Genomic DNA, 26258 nt, shown 5'->3' with positions numbered 1-26258 from the left:
CAACGCATCGAATGAACTATATTTTGACCTTGAAAGGTCAACTTAAAATGTTACCTCAGGTCAAGGTCATGACCTGACCGGGAAAGGTCGTGTTGCATATCTTTGGATTCGTATCGTCGAGCTGAACACATCTAAGGCATTTTCATCGCTTTAGGAAGCCTGTATCAAAAGTTTTTAGTGAAAAAAACTGTTGGGAACTTTTCGCGACCTGTTATCCTCAGAGGGTCACGGTCACGAGTGCAATCATTCGATTCAATTCTTCATATTTAGGTACCTACTTGTAACCAGATGTTTGATAGTGTTATGTATGACGTTTAGTCAAAAGATGCGTATTTCAATTTGCTCCTATTGACTTAAGTCACAAAATTGACCTGACCTTAGGTCATCGATCTGAAAATTCCAAGGTGTAAATTCTATACACCCTGGTGCTCTTATCAATGGCTGAAACGTTGATATCGATCCGTTCCTCCGTGTAGGTATGGCAAGCATTGGAACCCTTGGCGATGGCGGTGATCCGCGCCGCCTTTTTGAGATGTTCGCGAAAAACCGCAAAGGGATGTTCATGTTCAAACAGCTCCACATGCAGGGCGCGGGTTAACAGCATTTAAAGTTTTGAAATTATTCGGTGCTCGTCTGCCTACACGAAGTAAAAAACATTTCAAAAGTGGTGTTTACACTCGGCCGGGTGCGTCCCCACCCACAGTCCAGCCCCACTCATGGAGTCTGCCTATGTATCCCCTGTTGTATACATATACGGCCCGAGCCGGCGGCGGGTCTGGGCAGTGCGCCTCCGCCGGCCGCACGATGAGGACGCACCTGCTGCTGCTGACCGGTCTGCTGGCCGCCGCTGGCGCCGAGTCGCCCCCCGACCGGCTGCTCACTCTGCGCGGGCCCGAGTCGCTGCGACCGGGCCCGGGTGCCGGTGGCGAGGACCCGCCGCGGCCCCCCGGACCCCGGGCACCAGGTGACCTGCCGCTCCACGCTTTATACCTATTGAACTTTACAGCAGCACGTTCGTCAGCCATAGCAGTGGTCGCTCTCCTTTATACACCAAGACATGTTTAGAGCAATAATGTACGATTTAATGTCTTTCTGATGTTCTATGTGTCGATATAGAAATAAAATGAATCGGTTTAAGCTTTACGCTGTTGGTGTGTATGCAGCAGCCAGAATCGGTTTCTCTCTCGCAGGTGGTGAGGAGCCGGGCTGCACTCCCGGCACCTGGACCTACGACGGCTGCAACGCCTGCCGATGCACCCAAGAACGGAAAATACAGTGCACCAGCAACGTCTGCAGGGAACCGCCCGCAGGTCAGTTCGAAGGGGAAATAGGTACCTACCTATTCAGTTCCTTTATAGATGACCATCTCTCCGGCCAAAAGGACAGACAGCATGATGCCGACGGTCGTCCCAAAATTGTCCAGTACGCGCCGGAAATAGACCTGAAAGCAGACTTTCGATTCAAGCCGAAACCATAGACACACCGTTCCGTCTTTTCCATCCTCAGGGTATTCAAATCCTTCGCCTCCACGCCTGAACCCCTGCTCTGGGCTGAACGGGCAACTTTATCCCATGCGGGAAGCTCCCATTAGGAGCATGGCGTAGCCAGGTGCAGTGAGTGTTTGACTGGCTAGGTGACCTGTCCAACGGATGGGATCAGCCCCGACGACTCACTAGGGACTCACACATCCAGCCCGATGTCTTCCCCTAACTCCTATCATCTTCCCGGCCCTGAAATGGTCTTTTCAGACCGAAAGAGCCTGACCCAGCAAAACAAACAAAACAAAACGATACCATGGGCTGAGCACTTATGTATTATTATCTTTTAACTTCATACTTTAAGGACGTTTTATAAGTTTAAAAAATGTTATTTTGCGTCGCTTTTATTGATAATAATATCATGTGGATGATGGAATGCCTATTGCCGCCTATATATAGTGATGGGTCTAGAGTTATGAAGAGTAATGGACGAGAATATTGAAGAGTTCCAGTGGGAGTTATGAGGGAGAGTAAAGGAGAGTGAGTAGCTCCCTGGAGTTTTAGGGAGTCATTTTTGGTAACTCTCGATAGCTCTCCCAAAGGGAGTCAATATTTCTCTCAGTGTACAGAGGCGAGCTCTTGAGCGTGTCAAGCTGTGTGTGGCGGATTTTCACACGGTCTTATCTGAGGTTACATCAGACGACAGGCAGATTCATTCCCCAATATAACTGAGCAGTAGAAATGCGGCAACGACTCAGTTACCGCCGGATTTTATCAAATATTAACCCGCGCCCTGCTGGGGGGGGGGGGGTGTTTGAACACCCCCCTTGTGGTTTTTCGCGAAGTTTTTGGTACACCTTATCATACATCAATTCTACACATGTTGTGAAAATTTCAGACCAAGGTCATTCAAGGTCAGGTCACCAGGTCACTTGAAGTGACCTCGCCTTATAAAAAGTTTCAATGTCTGCCATTGCTCCACCGAGTGACCGATCGCTTTGAAACTTTCAGCGATTGATAAGGGTAACAGTATCTATAAAATTTATGTCTCAGAATTTTGATATCGGTGACCTAAGGTCAGGTCAATTTTGCGACCTCCCCATTATAAGTCAATGGGAGAAAATTGAAATGCGCCTCTTTTGGACGAAAGACATTATAAACACTCCCAAACACTGAATTACAAGTGGTTTAAACACACTGAACATAAAAATGGTGTCCGTGACCCCTATTTATGCCCCTGAGGTCATCTCAGGTCAAGAATGGTGTTTAACAGTCTTTCGCAAATAACTTTTGATAGAGGCATGCTAGAGCGGTGAAAACGCCTTAGATGTGTTCAGCTCGACGATACGGATCGACTGATATGCAACATGACCTTTTCCGGTCAGGTCATGACCTTGACCTGAGGTCAAATTTTCAAGTTGACCTTTCAAGGTCAAGTTATAGTTCATTCGATGCGTCTTGACGAGAGGAACACGATGCCGGTAAAAGTAAGCTCGTACAAGGCTTGGGTCGAAAATTACTGCAGAAAAACTGTTTCCGGAAAAAATCGGCTATTTTTGCAGTTTTTGCCCCCTGCAGGCAAAACCGTTGACGTTAGGTCAAATCTGAGAGAATCACTCAGAAAGGGCGTTAATAGGGCTATCGAATGCGCTTTTCCACGGCGCTTTAGCTCTATTGGTTCCCGAGTTATGCGTTGGGTTCCTGGAAATTGTCGACATTCGACCTGAAAATCGGCGAAATTTTGCCTTAAATGACCTCTGGTGACCTGACCTTTGACCTGACCAAAAAAGTGACCAAATGATTTCGTCATTATTTTTGGCGCTCTTTCGAACGCCGCCTTCTGCGTATCGCTACGTGGCCCAGGAGCCGAGTTAGAAGGGGGGTGTTCAAACACCCCCCCCCCCAGCAGGGCGTGGAAATCCAGGACCCCCAGCCGGGCGCGGGTTAATAGGTATTAATATTCTTATGATAGTCTTCGATCAGCTAATCCACCACTCGTATGAACCAAGGCAGCATATCTGAATTGATCAATACCTAATTATTTCAGTCTCTCACAAACCCATTTAGTACGAGGAGGTATCGAAAAGTTCTGATCGTCACCATGAATTGTAGATTCACACTGTCCTGTAAATCACTGCTTCACCTATATAACCTGAGACGTCATTTCTGTCATTGAATCACCGGCCATGCTGTGGATTCTTCATCTCCCGGAACAATCCAGAATCACTTAATACTAGGTAAGATGAACTTGTTAGATGCGGTAGGATTTAACCGGTGGGATAATGCGGTAGGATTTAACGAGAACGAAGCGAACGTAGAACGGTTTTTGTAGCGAGAACGGCGAGGCGGCGTTATGGAAGGATCTCACCAAGACGCATCGGCAGCAATCCTGGAATGTGACTTGAGGTTAAGTAACAGGTCAAGGTCAGGTGAAATGTCGAATTTGAGCATATTCACAATTATGACTGGCGAACGCAGTGTTGAAGACGTTGAACGTATTTTCACCTTAACTGTGTAGGCAGGCATAAAAAACTGATGAAACTATTGCTCTTTCACGACATTTCCTAAGGCATTGGTAAGTTTGCAAAAAAAATATCACTGATTTTAAAGGTAAATAAGTGGCATTAAACGTATCATTCACGGCTAGTGTTAGCCGCACAACTAAACGGGAGTAGGTATCGTCTGTGTCGCCGGAGGTCAATTTTAGCTCAATTAAGGCACACTGGATCTCGCATTCGGATTACCAGTTTGTGGGTTTGTGGGTTTTTTCAAAGTTAACCCTCGCCCGCACATGCCATTTTCCCATCCTAGAACGCACATGGGGGGGGTGGTTGCCACCCCCCCCCGCGCCGTTTCGTTCCTGTTGGAGATAGAGCTTAGCGGTAAAGACCAAAAAGATTCTTTGGGAAGAGACGAATCCAATGATACCCAGTTTTACCTTCTCAGGTCAGTCATTGACCTTCCAGGTCAGGTCAAACTAAAAAATGTTGCTGTTTTAGGTCACCGTTGGATATCAAGCGCGCTGCTTGTCATATACCGATGACGATGCCGTTTTCTGGTGCCAAGCCAGCTAGAACCTCTTTGTCACACTACCCGACCAGGTTTTTGCTGCTGAGGTCATCTCAGGTCAAGTTAGGTCAAGGTCAATAATATGTGTTTGTATGTCTGTGTGTGTCTGTGTGTATACTGATGTGAGCACCGATTGTTTATGTGTCCATATTACATGAAATCATGATCTGAGAAGCTTTTACCAAAAATGTAGTCAAAAAATTTCAAAAAAAGTAAATTCAGCTTGCCTAAAACGCAATTATCTTAGATGACCTAGGTTGACCTTGACCCTGACCTTGACCTCTGTACATCGTCGAACAACATGTTTCATGATAGGTGGGAGGTAGGATTGGCATAAAAGGCCGAAATCAAGGTGTTAAAAGCTCACAAGGCCCATAGCCAACGCAAGATGTTGAGAATTGGCCATTTGGGTCATGACATGACCTGAAAAACAAGGTCATATCTCCGAAACCAAAAACCACAGAAACTTGAAATTTTCAGTGGACATCAAGAAAGGATAGAGGAGCAGCTATACGAAAAATCAGCCTTCTAGCTCTAAAAATGTTGAGTGCAGAGCAGAAAGACTACCTGGGGGGGGGGGTGGCAACCACCCCCCCCCCCATGTGCGGGCGAGGGTTAAAGAAAAGAATACACTCTACTTTGAGTGACCCACACTGCCATCTAACTAGCGAGTGTGCGAGTTTTATCTTTCTAGTTGAGGTTTATTTGCCATTCATGGGTTTACAGTGCAGGGATATTTCTATCTCGCACTCCTCTGAGATGCAAAGATAAGAATTTGTTATCTCTGCATCTCTCTGAGATGCAAAGATAAGCTCTCGAGGGTTCATAGCGAAAAATCAAGAGTTCATGTGATGATGGGTCAATAACCGAACGACATTTTTAATTGTTGTTTATGGATGAAACTCATGAGATAAGAACAAACTACTCTGAATCTATTTTTACATAGATGATGCATTTAAATATAATATTTTATTAATTAAGAATAAACCTCAACATAAAAAGATATAGGATACCTCATGGCTCACTCGTGGAAGATCGGATATCTTTTCCTCGCGTGTTACAGAAAAACCTCGCTCCTTCGTCGCTCGGTTTTTCAGTAACCCGCTTGGAAAAGATATCCTTATCTTCCACTCGGAGCCATGAAGAATCCTCTATAACTTGCGAGCCACCTCGAGTCGCATTAATAAGGTTGACTTTGAGTCAACTTTCGGTTTTCCTCGCTGCGAGGGCTCAGAGTTTTGATGTGTTTTGTTGGTGTCAGTTATTGTTTTATTGTGCTGTCATTGAGATAATACGTAATTTTCTGAAGGTGTATCGTCTTCACGGCATTCAAGGAGTAAAAAACGAGAATGATGTCCTCGCTCCATGAATATGATACCCGCACGTCCGTAACTCGCAGACTCGCAACCCGCATGCGAGTGCCAGTGTGGGGCGGCCTTTAAAGGTGAAGGTTAGGTCCAGGTCAGCAGACATAAATATTGGAGTGTCGCTAACTAAGCATTATCGACATACGGTGCGCTGCAATGCTGTATTGTGTATACTACACTGCACCATGTCACTATAGAGCGCTGCAGACTGTCTTGGCGTACAGCTTGGATGTTTACGATCGTTCAAGGTGCCCGTAAGTGACCATCCCACCTTAACCCGCGCCCCGTAGGGGGGGGGGCCGAAACGGCCCCCCCCTGTCCTTTTCGGTCGATATCTCCTAAACGGCTGGAGATATCGCCACCAAACTTTCAGGACCCCTCCGGGCATCAATTTTACACATTGTGACCAAAAATTTTTTCCAGAGGCTATGATAGGTTGGCCACAAATGACGTCAGAGTGACGTCATGTTCTATCATTTTCGACCGAAAAAAGACCTTCGCGAGAAGACCTGTCAGGACTACAGCTTTGAAGATACAGAAAAATGATCAAGACATAAAAGGTGTAGAATTGACAGGGCTACAAAACTGCTATCTCGAATTTTTGAAATTTTTGAGTTTCGACCCCCAAAAATCAAAAAAACATTTTTTTGAATATATTCGCCAAAAAATCCAAAAAGTTTTTTGAGTTTCGAAAAAACCGGAATATATGTGATAGTGCCTACCGTCTTCTATCTACATACCAAATTTCAGATCGATACCTCGTTTTTTGGCCAAGTTATAGCGAAAAAACTGTTCAAAAATGATGACGTCAAATTTTCAAACTCAATTTTTGGCAATTCTAGAACTCGTAGAGCAAAACAAAGACCACCATTAGACTCCCCGTGACGAGCTGCATCGAATCGATACCCATTTTATGCAAAAATATCAACTTTGAAATTTGACCTAATTTGACCTGACCTTGACCTGACCTTCACAAAAACGTGACCTAGGCTGGCCCCAAAGGCTGCCTAACCCACATAATCGCATTTGTCATGTAAATTGGACCATAAAACATGTATCACACGACACATTCATATTGTGACCCCGGTGACCTGACCTCGCTGTGACCTGACCTGGTATCAGTGACCTCAGATAGCAAAGTATGTGTTTGGCGAACAATGTACTATCGATGGTTTTCAACAAATTACCAATTTACTCGCTTTCACAGCACATTTCTTGAATTGCCTGTGAACGGTGAAAATCTGACCTTTGACCTGACCTGTGACGTCATCGGTTTGAACTAGGTCAATGAAATTTGGTCACAAGGTAGTTCCCGGGTGGGGCTATCAAACGCCGTTTGAATTTTGAAAATCGGCCGGTAACTTTCCGAGATCTTAGGGGGGGGGCCGAAACGGCCCCCCCCCCCCTACGGATGGTAGGGTCCGCCGGTAGCCCTACGGGGCGCGGGTTAACATTCGTTTTGAGTTGAGATAGCCTGGGCCTCAAATCGAAAATATATAGGTAATTTCAAAGTTGCAGCACTAGGATTCAGAGGGGCTAATGAATCAGAGTGCCTCCTCTGAATGTGTGACCTCAGCGCAGATCTAACGATTTTAAATCTTTTACTAAATCGTTTGGGCTCACGCGGTGGTAGATGCTGCTTTACGCGCAACAAATGCGGCACTTTCAAATAATGTTGCTAGGAACAGCGGAGATCCCAAAAGTAAAAAAAGTAAAAGTCTAATATCTTGAAAACCGGTGAATATTTTTCGATGAAATTTGGTAGATACTCGTTTTCGCTCTTTCTGAAACGAGCGACATCACTTTAAGGCCAATTCATTAACATTTTTGAAGGTGGGAGGATCCCTTTAACCCTCGCTGGCAGGGGGGGTTGCTGCAACCCCCCCCCAATGTTTTTCGCGAATAACTTGCGTAAAAAGCGGCCGATCGCGACGTAATCTATTTTACACCTACCTTAAAAATTACATGACCCTGACTTAAAGAACCTTTGACCTGTGACCTACTTTCCGAGACCATGTTTGGCCGGAATCGCGATTCGGCGTATGTCGGCTCGCATTAGCCGCGCGTTTGCAAGCTTTTCGTGGTTTCAAACGCTCAAACATGTGATTTTATGTTGCTCCCATGCATTAGGGTGGATGTCAAGGTCACCTGAAGGTCAGGTCAGATCATTGACCTTTGGTGACCTCGGCTCACTTTTTCGAGTTTTACATGTTTCTAGGCTAGTTTTTGAAGCTGAATTCGAATTTAGCAACCGGTTGAACATTTACGAAGTAGTTTTGGTGCATTCGTAACATGTTACGAAGCTGTCAGAGGCGGTTGACACGTACCTACTACGAATACCCGTCACGACCCTACTGGTTGACTTGACCTGACCTGAGCCAACCTGGACTAAATGCTTAACCCTATTAGTGGCAGGCTCCTGGCTACCCCTATTAGTGGCAGGGGGGGGGGCTGTTTACGACCCCCCCCCCTTGATATCTCGAGATCTAACGGGCCGATTTTCAAAATTCAAACGGTATTCGATTTCGCTCAACGTGATCTACATTTCTAAAAAATAAAAATTAAAAAATGTCAATAGGGGGGTAGAGGGGGGTAAAAACGGGCAAATTGCAGATACATTTTAGACTGTTTATCACGGCCAGGTTTCTGAACCAATCTTAACGCAACTTTTGCCGATCGATAGAGAATGAACCAGGAATTCACATGGATCCTAAAAATATGCATTTTCAAAAATCATAGGCGGATACAGATCATTGAGATTGGGGGTACACAAAAAGTATAGTAAATAAGGTTTTTGTTGGTACTGTTTCTAAAAAGGGTGGTAATGGTCTTGTTATGTTACAATTTTCTTATGAGAGAACGACTACAATTGTATTGGTCATGCATAGGCGGTGTCAGGGCACCTATGTTGGGAGGTAAAACATAACCCCCCTTTTTGGACGCCTGGATCCGCCTATTATAGCAAAAACGTGTCAAAAGAGGATTCACAATAACTGTATATGTTATCACATGATACCTTTCATTCACTGTTCGTAAAACTGGTGCAGCATCGTGATCTTCGCCCAAATGACTCGCTTCACGAATAGGACCCCCGAATTCCCAGTGCTCTGGAGCCGCCCCTGGTAAAGTTATGAACTTGAAATTTTCAGGGAATGTGCCCAATTTAGTTTTAGGAAAAGTCAGAAAATTTCAGCATCGTAGCTTCAGCGGTTTCGGAGATATTCTCGAAAAACCTGAGGGGTGGATAAAAACAACCCCCCTGCCACTAATAGGGTTAAAGACATCATCTGTGATCAAAACTAACACGATATTAGTTATCAACACCTCGAAAACCCTCATAGCAGCAAACTTTACGACTTTCTAACAGGTCGTGATTTTCCCGACTTTTGGGTCATTGACCTGACCTGGAAGGTCAATCGATGACCTAGGACCTTAAAATTGGGTATCATCGGCTCACTGGCGGATCCAGGCTTGCGTTTGGGGGGGGCAACTCATCCAGGAGCCAAACCTAGGGTACCCCCAAATCCTGTTTTCTCATCGGATTTAGGCCACTTATTTTTCGTCACAGCCCTGACACTATGAATATTTTTTAACTAAAAAGAAAAATATATAAATGGTAGCCCACCCGACCCATGCCTTTATATTACTTTGTTAACACTTACCATTGCTTTTGTCGACCAGTTAAACCGCTTGAGTCAGTGCTTGGGTCCCTTTGCGGGCCGGGAGGTGGTAAAACACCCCCTGTCTAACTCGGCTCCTGGGCCACGCACTGATTGAACTATGTTTCATTATCGTTTGGGGAGGGGGCAAACGGGCCACTTTAGGCCTCTGGGAAGGGGGCATGGCCCTAAATGCCCCCTCCCTGGATCCGCCAGTGTAAGAGACCATTGGAGCTGCAGTTGGGTACCTCAGACGTCAGGGTGCGCCCTCATATGTATAGGACTCGCATGGAGACCTCTTATGCTATAGTGGACTGATAGGACCCAAAGGAGCCTGTCTAGGGCTCCCGGAGATAGACGTGGGCCCTCAGGAGCCCGCCAGAGCCCCCAATGAGGGATAAGTGAGGGATACCAAGTGCCTGCAATTGCATATTGCATAAGCCACAACGCCTTTACAAATCAATATATTATGTATCAGTGGCAGATCCAAGGGGGGCCACATGGGTCATGACCCCCCTTGGTGCCTGGGGGCACCACAGGCCTGTCAGGGGCACCACCGGCCTAGCAGGGGCACCACCAGCCCGCCAGGGGCACCACAGGCCTAGCAAGGGCACCACGGGCCTGTGAGGGGCCCCGCAGGCTTGTCAGGGGCACCCCAGGTCTGTCAGGGACACCAGAGACCTGCCAGGGGCGCCGCCGGCCTCGCAGGGGCACCATGGGCCTGTCAGGGGCACCAGAGGCCTAGCAGGAGTAGCACAGGCCTTACAGGGGCACCACCGGCCTTGCAGGGGAACCTTGGGCCTGTCAGGGGCACCACCGGCCTCGCAGGGGCACCATGGGCCTGTCAGGGGCCCCACCGGCCTCGCAGGGGCACCACCGGCCTTGCAGGCATCACGGCATCACGCAGGGGCACCTTGGGCCTGTCGGGGGCATCTAGGGCCTGTTGGGGGCACTTTAGGCTTGTCAGGGGCACCACAGTCCTGTCAGGTCCCAGGTTCATCAGCAGCCTAGCAGGGGCACCCGGCACCCTAGGCCCGCCAGAGGCACCACAGGCCTGCCAGGGTCCAGGGGCACCACAGGCCTAGCAAGGGCACCACGGGCCTGTCAGGGGCACCTCAGGCTCCCGTGCCCCCCCCCCCCCCCGGATCCGCCAGTGATGCCAAGGCCGTATAAGAGAGGTAGAATCATCCCGCGATTTCCAATGGACCGGTAGCTAAGCATTAGCGTGACGTCACTGGTGGAGACCGCGCGGCGCCCGGCTCCAAGCCGTACGTCTGGTACATTTGGCACTTTATCGTTGTTATTACTGAACGTAACGACAACTAATGACTCTTAATAACTTTTTTACCCACCTAAGGCTGATTTCCTTGCCGATGCATTGCCGACCCGAGCCCCAGGGCTGACAATCTTGGGATATGGGTCGGATGGGCGACCTCGCGACGGGAGAAGGAACGATTGCAATTGTTGTGTCCCGCACCGCCAATTGCATTCTCTATCTGCACCCGGAGGGGGGGGGGGGGGGAGAGGGCACGTGCCCCCATCGGATCAGGGGGCCTCTCGGGCCCGAGGGGCCCTGAGACGCCAATTGGCGGCTGAGGGTCCACGCTGGCATTTTCGACTCAGAAGGGCCCCACAGGGTTCGAAAGAACACCTTATGTGCTCCGAATAGCCACACTTATCTCCATAAAAGCCACACACCGGCTTTTTATTGTTCCTTGTAGGCATTTGAGGGCCCCTTGCCGGCCTCTCAGGGCCCATTGGCGACCTCTGAGGGCTACTTGCCGGCCTCTGAGGGGCAGGGCCCTTACCGGCCTATCAGGGACCAGCAGTTCTAAGGGTTCCACACACGCCTGTGATGGCCCCTTAACCCAATGGTTGAAGGCCCCCACAACGGCGCCTGCGAGGGCCCTCACCGGCGGCTGTGAAAGCCCCAAACCGGTGCCCAGCTGAGGGCCCCACACTGCCACCTCTCAGTTCAACCGGCACCCCCAAACCAGTGCTTCTTAAAGGTAGTGTGCCAGCTTTCCTGGACCGTATGGAGTTAATGGCCCAGATAAGGAGAACCGGATTTTTAGAACTTATCCATACCTTCAAAACTCATGGAAACGTCTTAAATTCTTCAAATTTTGAGTACCCCAGTGCGAAATTCGCCCCGACGGGTTGTCGGTCGTACCCCAACCACATTTCACACCACTATGAACAATAAATGCACACACTGAAATCGCTATTACCGATATGCTCATCCAATCAAGTTTCGATAAACCCGTTCATCATCATCTCCTGCGGTTTCGAACACGCCTGTTAGGTGGTGCGGTAGACCGCGCCCAAAGCCAGCGCCCCGGTAACGTGAGGTAGCCGAGTCGGGGCAGCGTGCGCTGACCCAAGCCGGGGCCGCGCGTCCTCCCGGTGTCATGTGATAGCCCGGGGCTGCCCGCGGGGATGCGGTAGACCGCGCCCAAAGCTGCGGCCCCGGCTTGGGTCAGCGCACACTGCCCCGACTCGGCTACCTCACGTTACCGGGGCCCTGGCTTTGGGCGCGGCTTCTGCTCATACTTTGTGGTGCGGTGGTGGTGCGTCGGGCCGCGCGCTCTGACTTCGGCCAAGAAAAATGCGTCAGCTGATCATTGTCATTTCTGCCACTTGCGTGTGGTGAAATGGGGTCATAACTTAAGAGACGGCTTTTTCATATCAATTATTTTACATAAAATCATATTTCAAACCATAAATAATGTTCGACAGCCAAATAAAAGAAACAATACCAATACAGGCTTACAGTTTAAGGCTCGACATTGTGTTGTCTACGATTAGACAGCTGATAACTCATTCCCGTACGTCGTAACTCTATAATGACCTTTGCTTATTGTCACATGTGCGCCGCATTCGCGATTGTTGCCGACGCCTGTTTGCAGGTCAGCCCACTACAGTTGTTATACATATCGAAAAACCGATAAACTTTTAGGCGAAAAAGGCACTATTCCAGGCCCATTTTTGATTTTCTTTGCGATATTAGGTAAAAACAGAAGCTTCTTATCCTAGGAAAAATAAAATGGGAAATCTTTCAAAGGTGGCACACTACCTTTAAGGCCATATATCGGCGGCTCTGAGGGCTCAACGCCGGAGCCTCTGACGGCCTAAGACGGGACCTTCGCATCGGACGGTCACTCACCGGTGACTTTTGAGGGCCCCACACCGACAACTCTGAGGGCCCCCACCGGCGTCTGAGAGTACCTTGCTGGTCTCTGAGGACTCCACAGGGCTCCTGAAGACACCGCAGACCTCTTGAGGGCCCCTTGTCGGTCTCTGAGGGCCCCTGTCGGTTTATAAAGGGTTCGAGCCAGCAGCTTTAAGGGTCCCACACCCGACTGTGATGACCCCACACTCCACTGTCTCTGAGGGCCCACAATGGCAACTGTGAGGACCTTCACCGGCGCCTCTGAGGGCCACACACTAGCACCTCAGAGGGCCCACAGTGGCACCTCTGGGGCCCCCACCAATGCCCCTGAGGGCCTCATACCGGTACCTACCTGTGAGGGCCCACACCAGTGCCTCCAAAGGCTTCATAACCGGCGGCCCTGAGGGCACTACACCGGTGATTTTTGGGGGCCAACCGAAGGCACAACACAATCCCTTAGTCTCGCTGAGTTTCCATCCCAATCCCATACCGGCTTCTATCCCAATTCCGGCTCAACTAATTAGCAGCCCCCCCCCCCCCATGGGTCAGCAGCGCCGCGCCGGTGTCGGTGCCGGGGGCCAGCACCATCGGGGCGGCAGTCGGCAACGCGCACTCAATGGTTAGCGCTTAGCACCGGCGGCTAGCGCACGCCCGGCGTGTTATCGGCCGTGAGCCGCTCCGAAACGGCTGCAGTAACTGGTCGATATAGGCAGTAAGCAGATGAGGAGATGCAGGTGGATTGATGACCGGCAAGCTCTTGTGTTTTACGAGGGCGAAGGGTCGAAGTCGGCTGCTAAGCCGTGAGCGGATTTTATCAGATGCCGGTTCATTAAGACCTGTATCCGGGTCCTGGTCCGCTGGCGCACTCTTGGAGAGCCGAATCACAGCAAAACTCCATCCGCGACTGTATCTATAGTCTATACGGCTTACGCTTTTCTGAAAACGTCTGCGTTTGGCCTTCTACGGGCCCGGCCGGCCGGACGGCCCCCGATTGGCGATCCACCAGTGACGTCACTGGTAGTGTTAAGCTGATTGGCGAATAATACATGGGGAGAACCGGGACGACATCCCCCTGAGTGATGCCACACCACGCGAAACACCGCCAACTATCAGCTGCCGCGCAATAAACACGTGCCAACAACAGTCTTTTTTTGAAGGTCGACTCCGCTCGCGCAACTTTTGACTGACCCTCACTGCTACCATATTGCTTCCATATTATACTGTGGAAAGCTTTACTTCACCAAGTGGCTAAAAACCTCCATCAAGGTATATTTTCTTAGCAATTTTTCTGACGTTTTGGGGGGGCCAAACAGGCCACTTTAGGCCTTTGGGGGGGGGGGGGGCATGGCCCCCGTGCCCCCCCCCCCCCTGGATCCTCCAGTGCATCGGCTTCCCCTCGTAACGGCCAGCACGCTCGTTTTTTGACGCGAAATGGCCTGTGCCGGCGATGGGTGAGTTTTTCTCAGGTAGCTCAAACACGGCCGTGAATTTTGGCTCGCCGTTTTCAGTTCCGCTCTGAACACCAATTTCGAGCAGCTCCTGACTGAACAAATTAGGTCCTAGCTCACATTAAAGGTAGTGTGCCACCTTCCAATGATTTACCATTTTATTTTTCTAGAATAAGAAGCTTCTGTTTCTACCTAATATCGCAAAAAAAAATCAAAAATGGGCCTGGAATAGTGCTTTTTTCGCCTAAAAGTTTATCGGTTTTTCGATATGTATAACAACTGTAGTGGGCTGACCTGCAAACAGGCGTCGGCAACAATCGCGAATGCGGCGCACATGTGACAATAAGCAAAGGTCATTTATAGAGTTACGACGTACGGGAATGAGTTATCAGCTGTTTCTTTAATTTGGCTGTCGAACATTAATTTATGGTTTGAAATATGATTTTATGTAAAATAATTGATATGAAACAGCCGTCTCTTAACACGCGCACCGACGGGGGGGGGCGGATATCCGCCCCCCCTGAGGTTTTTCGCGAATAGCGGGAAAACCGCGGCGCGTAGTGCCGCGAAATTTAGTACGACTATTCTCTCATCAATTTTACACATGGTGTGAAAGTTTGAACCTCCTAACTTTTAAGGTCAGGTCACCAGGTCACTTTGAATGACCCAACCTCAAGTCACTTTTTTGCAACTTTGTCACCGTGCCAGAGCTACAGTAGATGTCGGAGGCCTTTTAAAGTCGCAGGATGTTATAAGGTCATTAGTAGCTACAATTTGTATATCTCGGAATTTTAATATCGATGACCTAAGGTCAGGTCAATTTCTCGACCTCCCCATTATAAGTCAATGGGGGAAAAATCAACTCCCTGTTTTTACCACTAAAACGGGTCGGAATGGCCCCATAAACCATAAATGACCTCATATACGATCAACCTTCACTACTTTGAGGTCTGTTTTGCTGTTGGGCAGCTGTAAGGTCATGTGACGTCATCAAAGGTCACCAGCGGTTTTTTGACAATAACTCCGTACAGGAACAAGATACAGCCGCGCGGATGGTCTCATTGTGTTCAGCTCGTCAAGGCGCATCGAATGATATACACGATGACCTCGAGGTCACGTGACCTGAGGTCAAACTTTGACCTTGCCCTTTCGAGGTCAACATGCATATCATTCGATGCGGATTGACGAGAGGATCACGATGCTGCCCTTAGTTTGTTCCTATATTGACTAGTTCGAAAGTTATTCGAGAAAAACTCTCTCCATACCTAGCGCCGCCATTTTGACTTTTTTGACCCCTGTGACGTCATCTTTGACCTGACCTGAAAATGACCTTAGTAAAAATTGTAGACCTTGTCCGTGCGTATCCCTTGCCGTTTACCGCTTGTCGCTATCTTGCTTCGTTCTCGAGATCTCAGGGGGGGGGGCGGTCATCCGCCCCCCCCCCGTCGGTACGAAGTTGGCGCAGACCCCCGTCGGTGCGCGGGTTAAGTTGTGACCCCATCTCACCACACGAAAGTGGCAGAAATGACAATGATCAGCTGACGCATTTTTCTTGGCCGAAGTCAGAGCGCGCGGCCCGACGCACCATCACCGCACCACAAAGTATGAGCGGAAGCCACCTAACAGGCGTGTTCGAAACCGCAGGAGATGATGATGAACGGGTTTATCGAAACTTGATTGGATGAGCCTATTGGTAATAACGATTTCAGTGTGTGCATTTATTGTTCATAGTGGTGTAAAATGTGGTTGGGGTACGACCGACAACCCGTCGGGGCGAATTTCGCACTGGGGTACTCAAAATTTGAAGAATTTAAGACGTTTCCATGAGTTTTGAAGGTATGGATAAGTTCTAAATGCGGTTTTCCTTATCCGGGTCATTAACTCTATATGGTCCAGGAAAGCTGGCACACTACCTTTTAGTCATAATCTATAGACTTGGTGACCTCTAAGCCTTTGTTTCAGCCTCCTGCCAGTACGGGCGCACCTACCTGGACCAGTGCGATAACGTCTGTTTCTGTGACAAGTTTGGCGCATACCAGTGCCGGCCGCGTGGCACACCCGGCGGAGGGATCTGCCACCACGACGGCGTCACCGGAAAGCCCACGCGCTGCGAGCAGGAGGGCCTCATCCGCGTCGAGGCACACACACACTTCTTCTGCCAGGACGGCATAGTGCACTTCGAATACGGTTAGAACCCTAAAACGTACCATGTGTAAATTGTGTATTAAAATATTATGCATGCAATGCTGGTTGTGACCCTAGGGCATATAGAACATCGTTGTAACGGAATGTACCTATAAGAATTACGATATGTTGCACGTTATTTACCAATTATTATTATAACAGAACACATGTGTACCTACATATTATAGAGGTGCTACATATGTATTATACGGGATACTTGGATAGATTAGGAGACGGGAGGTGGGAGAGGCAGGACTGCCGTGCTCCGTTCCTAATTTATAGTACGGTAACGGCCGTGCTCTGTTTCCAGTGGAGGAGGACGGCTTCCGCTGCAAGGTGGGTGCTATCTGGCGGGACCGGTGTAACACGTGCAGGTGCAGCACACCCGAGGGGTCGCCCGCCTGTACGCTGGCGGGCTGCATATCCACCGGGATACGTGAGTACCTACATTCCATGGGCCACCCATGGGTCTGTTGGGCCCAAGGCCCTAACACGTATTGAAACATAGAAAGCAGATTCGGCCTATCCTATTTATCATCCCTTTGACCCCGTCTGACCTACCCTGCGCCCTGACCGGCGCCCCGCCCGCCACAGCGTCGCCGCGCGCGCCACGGCCGGCGCCTCTCGAGTTCGGAGACGTGGTGGTGCCCGACTACGAGCCGTGTCCCGCCGGCTTCGTCGCCGCCCCCGGCATGCTCGGCGTCAAAATCTGCAAGGCGGCCGGTGAGCTGAGGGAGGGGGGGGCGGCACGTGGTGGGTGATGAGCCGCCAGAGGAGAAAGGCGGACAGAGAGAGAGAATAGTTTAACCCGCGCACCGACGGGGAGGGGGCGGATATCCGCTCCCGTTGAGGTTTTTCGTAGATAGCGGGAAAACCGCGGCGCTAGCGCCGCGAAATTTAGTACGACTATTCTCTCATCAATTTTACACATGGTGTGCAAGTTTGAACCTCCTAACCTTAAAGGTCAGGTCACCAGGTCACTTTGAATGACCCAACCTCAAGTCACTTTTTTGCAACTTTGTCACCGTGCCAGAGCTACAGAAGATGTCGGAGGCCTTTGAAAGTCGCAGGATGTTGTAAGGTCATTAGTAGCTACAATTTGTATATCTCGGAATTTTCATATCAATGACCTAAGGTCAGGTCAATTTCTCGATCTCCCCATTATAAGTCAATGGGGGAAAATCAACTCCCTGTTTTTACCACTAAAACGGGTCGGAATGGCCCCATAGACCATACATGACTTCATATACGATCAACCTTCACTACCTTGAGGTCTGTTTTGCTGTTGGGCAGCTGTAAGGTCATGTGACGTCATCAAAGTTCACCAAAGGTTTTTTTACCAATAACTCCGTACAGGAACAAGATACAGCCGCGCAGATGGTCTCATTGTGCTCAGCTCGTCAAGGCGCATCGAATGATATACATGATGACCTCGAGGTCACGTGACCTGAGGTCAACATTTGACCTTGACCTTTCGAGGTCAACATATATATATATATATATATATATATATATATATATATATATATATATATATATATATATATCATTCGATGCGTATTGACGAGAGGATCACGATGATGCCCTTAGTTGTTTGTTCCTATCTTGAGTAGTTCGAAAGCTATTCGAGAAAAACTCTCTCCATATCTAGCGCCGCCATTTTGACTTTTTTGACCCCTGTGATGTCATCTTTGACCTGACCTGAAAATGACCTTAGTAAAATTGTAGATCTTGTCCGTGCGTATCCCATGCCGTTTACCGCTTGTCGCTATCTTGCTTCGTTCTCGAGATCTCAGGGGGGGGGGGCGATCATCCCCCCCGTCGGTACTAAGTTGGCGCAGACCCCCGTCGGTGCGCGGGTTAAGGAGATTGTGCCGTTCAGTAGACGATCACAAGATATAAAAATATGTCAGTAAAATATAGTTAAATAAAACGATCATAAAGATATAACGTCAGCTATATAAATACGAACATGTATTTTTTTGTTTATTAAAGCCGCTTAGGTTTGAGCAATGAACTATGAGGCCACGAGGTTCGGCGTTCTGCCAGTCTGACCACCAGCCTGCCCGGCTGACCCTACCGTCTGACCGGACCGTCAGGCTGCACGCCGGGCGTCGAGTGGAACCTCAGCTCGTGCGAAAAGTGCGTGTGTACTCGAACCGGCGAGCCTGCCTGCACGTCGTGCATCAGGACCAGGAGCGGTGAGAGTTCCGTGTGATTTGTCGATCTCTCCGTGCACTGTACCGTGTGTGTTTTTAACGCACTATTCGATTTCGCTACAAACTTTTTTCTCTTTCTTTTAGGTACAGATTTGTTTTTATCGCGGCATAGCGTGGCGTCAACGAAATGGGATTGTTCAGTTCACTGCCACGCATCTGTTGTCCTCCAGCCTTTCAGTGATCACTGTCGACTTCCCGTTCCAGTTGGTCGCTGCTCTTTACCCGGCCGTTCCGTAGGTATACATTGTTTGTTTCCCGTCTGTCCACTCGTTGTCTGTCTGTTCCCCGGCCGTTCAGTGGCTGTCTGTTCATTCTCCAGCCGTTCAGTGTCTGTCTGTTGGTTCCCCGGCCGTTCAGTGGCTGTCTGTTCGTTCCCCGGTCGTTCAGTGGCTGTCTGTTCGTTCCCCGGCCGTCCAGTGGCTGTCTGTTCGTTCCCCGGCCGTCCAGTGGCTGTCTGTTCGTTCCCCGGCCGTTCAGTGGCTGTCTGTTCGTTCCCCGGCCGTTCAGTGGCTGTCTGTTCGTTCCCCGGTCGTTCAGTGGCTGTCTGTTCGTTCCCCGATCGTTCAGTAGTTTTGTCCGCCGCCGCCGCTGCAGATTCGAATGTGATGTGCGACGATAAGCGGCCCACGCGCGGTGGAGAGTGCGGGGTCGACGACTGCGGCGAGCGATACAACCCCCAGCGCGACTGCCTCCAGTGCTTCTGTCTCGAGGGCAAGCCGGACGACGTTTCGGCCGGCTTCAACGAGCCGTGTCCGCCAGGCTTTGACCACCGCACCAGCTTCCTCTACTTCCGCAAGTGCGGCCCCATTGATGATCTGCGTGAGTTCAGGCCGCGGCTGGAAGCTCGGACAGGGTTCCGGGTCCGCCATTCAACGAATCTCGGAGCGAATTTTCGCAACAGTGATTTTTTATTTACCGTCACTTGTGTTAGTGTGTGGTGTACTGAAAGGCTCATTTGTGTCTACCAACCATGATATCATTGTGCCGAGCCAGAATTTCACTTTCAGCTTCATAGATATACATAGTTGGACGAAAAACATGTATCATGAGATGTATATGGGGCAATCTGTGACACATGATCTACTGGCAGGCTACTAACACTAGTATTTTTATATCATTCACTCACGCCGCGAGTATTTACGGTGCGGCCAAACGTGCGCTCGGATTAAGCTGCCGGCGCCTCTCACTGCCACCTCACCGACGTATTCCACTCATGCTGTGTCTGCTGCCGACCGTCGGCAGCCACTGGCGACTTTGTGGACTGCAGTCCAGGCAGCGGCTGCCCGGCGAAGTGCGAGTTCGTGCGCCGGTCGGATAACGGCTGCGTCTACTGCCTGTGTGAGGGGCGCGAGCTAGTGCCCGCTGCTGACCCGTGCCCGCCACCCAAAGTGGAGGGCAACATCCGCGACGGCAACAAGATCTGCAAGCCGGCCACCCGAGAAGGTAGGAGGAGAGACTGTCAGTCATCGGTACTCGGGAAGGTAGGCACTAAGCCGAGAGCCGTGTGTGACCCAGAGGTGACGTGTGCGCCCATATGTGACCTAGATGGAACTCTTCGCTCACCTCGTCTGCGACAGCCGAGGAGATAGGATGAAAGATTGTCACATGGCGCGGTCCGCGACAGCCCGGATGAAATAGATGCATAATTAATGGCTATCGTTATTTGTAATTCAACGAGGCTTACGTCACTGCATGCATATATGTATAATCATTAATAACCTAGGCATACTCTTATATTTTGTGGTTGAGAGAATACAAGACTCTTCATGCTACATATCCATTATCCAGGTGTTAGAGCCAAGAGTTTTTGTTTGATACCCAGCATGATACCCAGAACGTATCGTTGGAGTTGAACCGTTCACCACACTCGCTTGTCTGCCTTCCACAGAGTGCAGCGGTCCCGGCACCGAGTACCAGGTGGGCTGTGACCTCTGCGTCTGCCAGGAGGGCGGTGTGCCCGCCTGCACCCACAGACAGTGCGACACGACCCCAGGTGAGGCCGTCCCGGGAGCTTCTGGTCGGGAATTGGGGTGTTCGCCGACCTGCCGGGCTTCGGAGGGGTGCTGTCAGAGTTGTGAGGAGGTAGACTGACTCAATCACCAATCGAACCAGAAACGACCTGTCTGTCCAGTTCACCCAGAGGTGACATATGTGGCGTGTGTGACCCAGCGGTGACGTGTGCGCCCATATGTGACCTAGATGGAACCCTTCGCTCACCTCGCCCCCAGAGGAGCAGTCCTGCCAATACGGGACCTTCTTCGTAGACGAGTGTAACGCGGTGTGCCGCTGTGTCCGCGGACGGTACGCCTGCGGCCGGCGCGGCTGTCCGCCCGGTCGCACCTCGGGAAAGCCGCTCACCTGCCCGGCACAGACCCGCGAGCTGCCCAGGATCCGCGGACTGCGCGTCTTCTGTCACAAGGGCGTCGTCAAGGCCCAGCTTAAGGGTGAGAGGTCAGGAGGCAGCGGGGAATAGAGGAATTGTGAAGAATGAGAATGCAGTGAGGTAATGCAGCGGTTCAGTGGATCTTACGTTATAGTATCCAGTCTCCGGCCACGTTTCTTAAATGAAAGGTCTCATGCTTTCGCATCAACAATAGGGCATGGCTAAAATAATTCACCTTCCGGCGGAACGAGCTGTCAAGGAGGCATAAGTCTGTGAACATAAAGCTTATTCGACGCCTGAAATATTGCAAGTCGTTAAAATGGAAAACACCAATACTTCTGACTTGCAAATAAAGAATAAAGCGATTTCACTCTCAGCCATGCATTATAAAAAGACAAATATCCGGAATATCAGAAGCAAACATAACAAACATCCGGGTCACGGCACCAGATGTTTCCGTGATAATTGTCCTCGCGTTGTGCTTATCTTTACAACATTGATTACCCTGAGTTGTCTCTCACAACTGCTCTTGTAAATTGCGAAGTAAAAAGCAGCCCGAGTTATACTTTTAACGCATCAGTATAAATGGCGGCTTTAGTTCTTCTTTTCGCATTGAAGCACATTGATATGTAATGCTAATTATGACCGCTAACATTTTGATGTTGTTGTTTGTTGTTGTTGTTGCTGCTGCTGTTGCTGTTAATGTTGTTATTGTTGTTGTTGTTGTTGTTGTTTTTGTTGTTGTTGTTGTTGTTGCTCTCGGACCTGGGGTCTCCAACAATTTGTTCGGGACAAATTAGTTCCGGCAATCCTTGCGTCCATGAGAACTTTATTTGAGCTTGTCGAAGGGATAAGAGATCATCCCTAGCAAATAATATAAATGGTCCGTTGTCGGTATTAACAGATTTTTGGAATAATTTGGATATAATTAAATAAAAATATGCGAACACATACCTATCAATTGGACAATTGCTCCAGTTTCTGATGAGATATCGTTTCGTTCTTGTGGCTTTATCGTCCGACAGCTCAGCATGGTAGGGTGGCATTACAACTACTTTGAAACTCCCGTTCCAGTTATTGCTCAAGAGGGTTAGGTCGCAAATAATTCGACTGGCTATTGCTTCATGCGTTATAGCTACGATCTGGAATCTTGTAACGGCTATATGTAAAAACTTGGTAACGGTTTACCTCGAGATATTCTGAAACTGATCGGGCTTATCGAGTTAAGGTACCTATTTGTAAAATCAAACGGAAACTGGAAAGCACTCTTAGACTTAGGATAATTAAATGTGGTGTTGAGTTATTGCTAAGTAAACTGAGTTGCTGGGGACTTTTTAACGTCCCCACTTTTTCGCTGCGCTGTAGCTAAAAAATGGCACGCCAGCCACAGGCGCACCAAATTTTGGGCTACCTGTAGGAAATTCACTAAAGTTAGGTAATTGTGTCAAAATAAAAAAGAATCGATCGGATGTTTTCTTTTTGCGATATCTACCTACATATTGAGGGCTTAGTGATTTGTAAGTTCTGGACCAAAAACATCCTCGTATGATAAAATAGATGTCACAATTGAATTTCACGCCTAACAGTAGGTATCCATAAAACATATGTCATGCGCCACGAATGCCAGCATTGATTTTGGAAGATAGGTAGGTATTTCTGTTCTTGCCTGATTGGCCTGACCTTGACCCGACATATGCTTAACTGACCTCTGCATGAATCTGACATTCGTGTAGCACTTAGATAAGAGATTGTGCACAGTCTTGACAGAGTTTATGACGAGAGACGCCCAGTACGAGGTCCTTAAGTCCATGCTACTGAAAGCCCAATTTCAGGTGTTTGAACTGACCTTGACCCGACCTGTGACCTCAAAATTCAACTTTCAAGTACTCATTCGTCGCGTCTCGTCACTTTTTTTCGTTTGCAGCCTCGCGCGTTGCGCTGCGCATATTAGTTCTCGAGTTACCTATCGGGTTGGGGCGTTTAACCCGCGCATGACTGGGGTATTTTCCATAACGTGAGTGACCGGGGGGGGGGGCTCTCCAGAGCCCCCCCCCCCTCCTATCTCGAGATAGTTTCAGATCCGAAACTACATACTGGGCCGATCGTCAAAATTCAAACGGCGTCTGATAGCCCTGGAAAAACTGTCGAGCTAAACCTATTTTCATTGACCTAAAGGTCACTGATGACGTCACAGGTCAGGTCAAAGTAAAAATTATCGGCATTTTTGCTTGTTTACAATTTAGGCTATGGCCGCCGGCTGACAAGTCCGATCAGGCTCATTTTTTGGTTTACGCACCCCTTCCAATTTATGCCTTAGATACCTACTCTTAGGGTACCGAACTTCTACTTCGAATTTTTCAGGTCAAGACCAGGTCATCCTAGGTCACGAAAATTGTATATCATGTATCGGTCACGTGATGCATGTTTTACAGTCCATTTTACTCGTAGATTTTGAAAACTATGTCGTCTGTGTCATTTGAGGTCATTTTCAGCTGAATTTACCGGAGGTCAGGTCACTTTCAGGTCAGAAAAGATCAAAATTTGAAAATAAAATTTTTCAACAAAAAGTGTGCCTTTCAGATGCAGTTTGAGGTGAGGAACACGATGGTGCCATTTATAATGCTTTACGATATCAAAAACGTACTGAAAAATGGTTTTGAAAAATATATGATTGTAAAATTTTGACAATAATGCAAATAACTTGGCCATTTTTGAAGATATTGGGCTAAAACCTGTTAGAGTACCTAGTTCATGAGTGTGTGTTCTATTACATATATTCTGGTTTTTGAGAAATATGTAAAAATGAAAAAATCAAAAAATATAGGTAGGTATTTTTGTAATTGTAAAAACATATTTTTCAAAATTTTCAAACTTTTGAAAATTGGAGATTGCAGTTTGATAGCTACGTGTATTTGTAGTCCACTGATGCAAAGAAATTCGATCTAGCTTTAAAATTAAGCTCTTGATAGCGTTTGCCGTAATTCGATATTTTGCATCAAAATCGGCCGACATTACGTCACTCTGACGTCATTTCCGGCCAAACTGTGGTAGCTAGAAAGTTGAAATTTTAATACAAGGTGTCAAATTTATGCCGCTGAGGGTAGGTACCGCAAGTTTCGTGTTGATCCGTCAAACGCTTTAGAAGATATTGCCGAAAAGCCCGCCAGTCATGCGCGGGTTAACGCCCCTCCCCTCCCCGCCCCTCCCCAGGCGGGTGGCGAAATACCCCAGCAGCTGCCGGATATTATATCTATATATTACGATGCCCGTCATCGTCAAGCATATCTATGCCTATTGTGTCCTCGGAGAACCCTCCCATTCAGAGTCGCCTTTTCTCTGCCTGCAGACGAGCGCTGTATCGAAAATTCGCGGTTTATGGATGACGAGTACTGCAATTGGTGCGGGTGCCGCGGCGGCCGTCCGGTCTGCACCAAGATGGGATGCGTCTCCCGCCGGCCCCAGCTGCCCTGTACGTATGGCGACCGGGTGACCGCGGTGACGGGTGGTGACCTTTCTGCAGCATATTTACCAGTAGATATATACACATCGGCCGCCAGCCCAACTGCTGACCTTTAGGTACTGGTGACTGCAGATGCTGTTTTGAGGCACACATGCATATACGGGATTGGTTATACCGGGTGGCCCAGAAAAAACGTTCCCAATTTTAAATCAATATTTCTCAGAAAGCGATTAAGATACAACATTGAAACTTCCAATAGTCAATGCGGCATATATTTTCAGCAAATGGTATGATTTTTACGTTATTCGGTCGATTACTTTTTAAACGGTTCGTGTTTCTAGCATGCCATGTAAAAGTCACTTTTTTGCTCAGATGTTTACTAAAAATGTGAGTGAACGGGCCACTTACATCTCGGCACCACGGCCTGCAGCCATGACTGCTACTGGCAACTAGCCTCATTGATGGTTCAGGCCTCAGGGTGACACATTCCCTTTAGCTTTTTTTCCTTATTCGGTCGATTTACTATTTGATCTTCTTGAAGGGAGGGCGATCAGCAGTAGCCCATGCACCGTGCCGCTCCTTCTCTTCGAAACAGGACTTGTGTTGAAACGAATGACATCCATTAACGCAATTTTTGCTTAGCATGTGAATATTTGGCACATAAGTGGGACAAAAATATTTAAAATAACAGCACACTTGCTGGTATCATTCTCGTGTTCAATTTTTCTATTTTTTTTTCTAACATGGTACGTCTAAGCCAATCATTACTACCGTTCAACAACGGCAAAAAAAGCAAAAACGTCTTACTTAATTCAACATAAGATTGCTGGCTTGAAAATGATGGTACAGTGTTATAATTTGGCATACCAATGCGCAAAGAAGTGACGCAAACTTGATGAACATTTTGGCTCGTTATTTGCACTCGAATTTGAGATATAGGCCTCCAAAGTTCGGAACGTTTTTTTTGGGCCACCCGGTATAAGCATCATATAAGCGTTAGATATACCTAATTAGAAGATACGTGGTCCCAATAAGTAATCTTGGTCCCACTGGCCTCCACAATTCACAATAACTTGGCTTACCACATATCTCTGAAGGGTGTGACAAATAGCATGAAAAGTGGTTAATATAACTTGAGAATCCGAGCAGGAAATGTCAACTGAACAGCGGCCCAACTGTTGGAGATAGATGCTAAATAGGCTGCTCCCCATGTCTCCCCCCAGACGGCGACGAGCCGAACCGGCCCGGCCAGTGTCCGTGGACGATTGTGGACATCTATTACAGATGTAACTACAACAAACAGTGTGACGACGACCGACTCTGCCCGCCCGGCCACAAGTGCTGCAGGGAGCAGCTACCATGTGGCCAAAAGTGCCGGCCGGCCTGCGCGCCGGCCTGCGCGCCCGGCCAGCGCTGCCAGACGGTCTATCTGGACCTCGAGGAGGAGCGGGCCGAGTGTGTGCCGGTCAGCAACTGAACGGTGCAGCGGCGCGGCCGGTGCAGATCGGGTCTGAGGTCCGGCTAGCCGACTACAGATCGGGTCTCAGGTCCGGCTAGCCGACGACCGTAATCTGATATTTTCACTGCACTGTACTATACTGTCAAGCTAGCCGAAATGAGCGCGTTCGTGCTTGGATGCGCTCCTATGCGTTCAGCGTCAATAATTGTTGGTTTTAACTGCGCACGGGCTGCACAGTGCTGTACCTAGATCATATAATGCTATTGTGTTCCATCGGATGAAAGGGATTCCGGACTTGCAAAATGAATTGCTTTCTGAATCTCGAATCTGCAATACCGAAAATACATGCTTTGAGCGACA

General features: G+C 48.7%; 1 protein-coding gene across 1 annotated transcript; it reads left to right on the top strand.

Moving 5' to 3' along the window:
• Positions 1-777: 777 nt before the first annotated feature.
• Positions 778-26258, top strand: LOC122379672 (kielin/chordin-like protein). Its single transcript, XM_043362060.1, has 12 exons — positions 778-964; positions 1191-1310; positions 16156-16380; positions 16688-16813; positions 16972-17100; positions 18477-18578; positions 19191-19415; positions 19839-20039; positions 20485-20589; positions 20825-21040; positions 24326-24448; positions 25663-26258. The coding sequence occupies exons 1-12, from the start codon at positions 805-807 to the stop codon at positions 25914-25916; spliced, it is 1986 nt and encodes a 661-aa protein (XP_043217995.1). The 5' UTR covers positions 778-804; the 3' UTR covers positions 25917-26258.

This window comes from Amphibalanus amphitrite, unplaced genomic scaffold (genome assembly GCF_019059575.1).
Source record: "Amphibalanus amphitrite isolate SeventyFive unplaced genomic scaffold, NRLGWU_Aamphi_draft 000082F_arrow, whole genome shotgun sequence".
In the NCBI taxonomy this organism is placed as follows: domain Eukaryota; kingdom Metazoa; phylum Arthropoda; class Thecostraca; order Balanomorpha; family Balanidae; genus Amphibalanus; species Amphibalanus amphitrite.
This window is presented reverse-complemented; position numbering and strand designations above follow the sequence as displayed.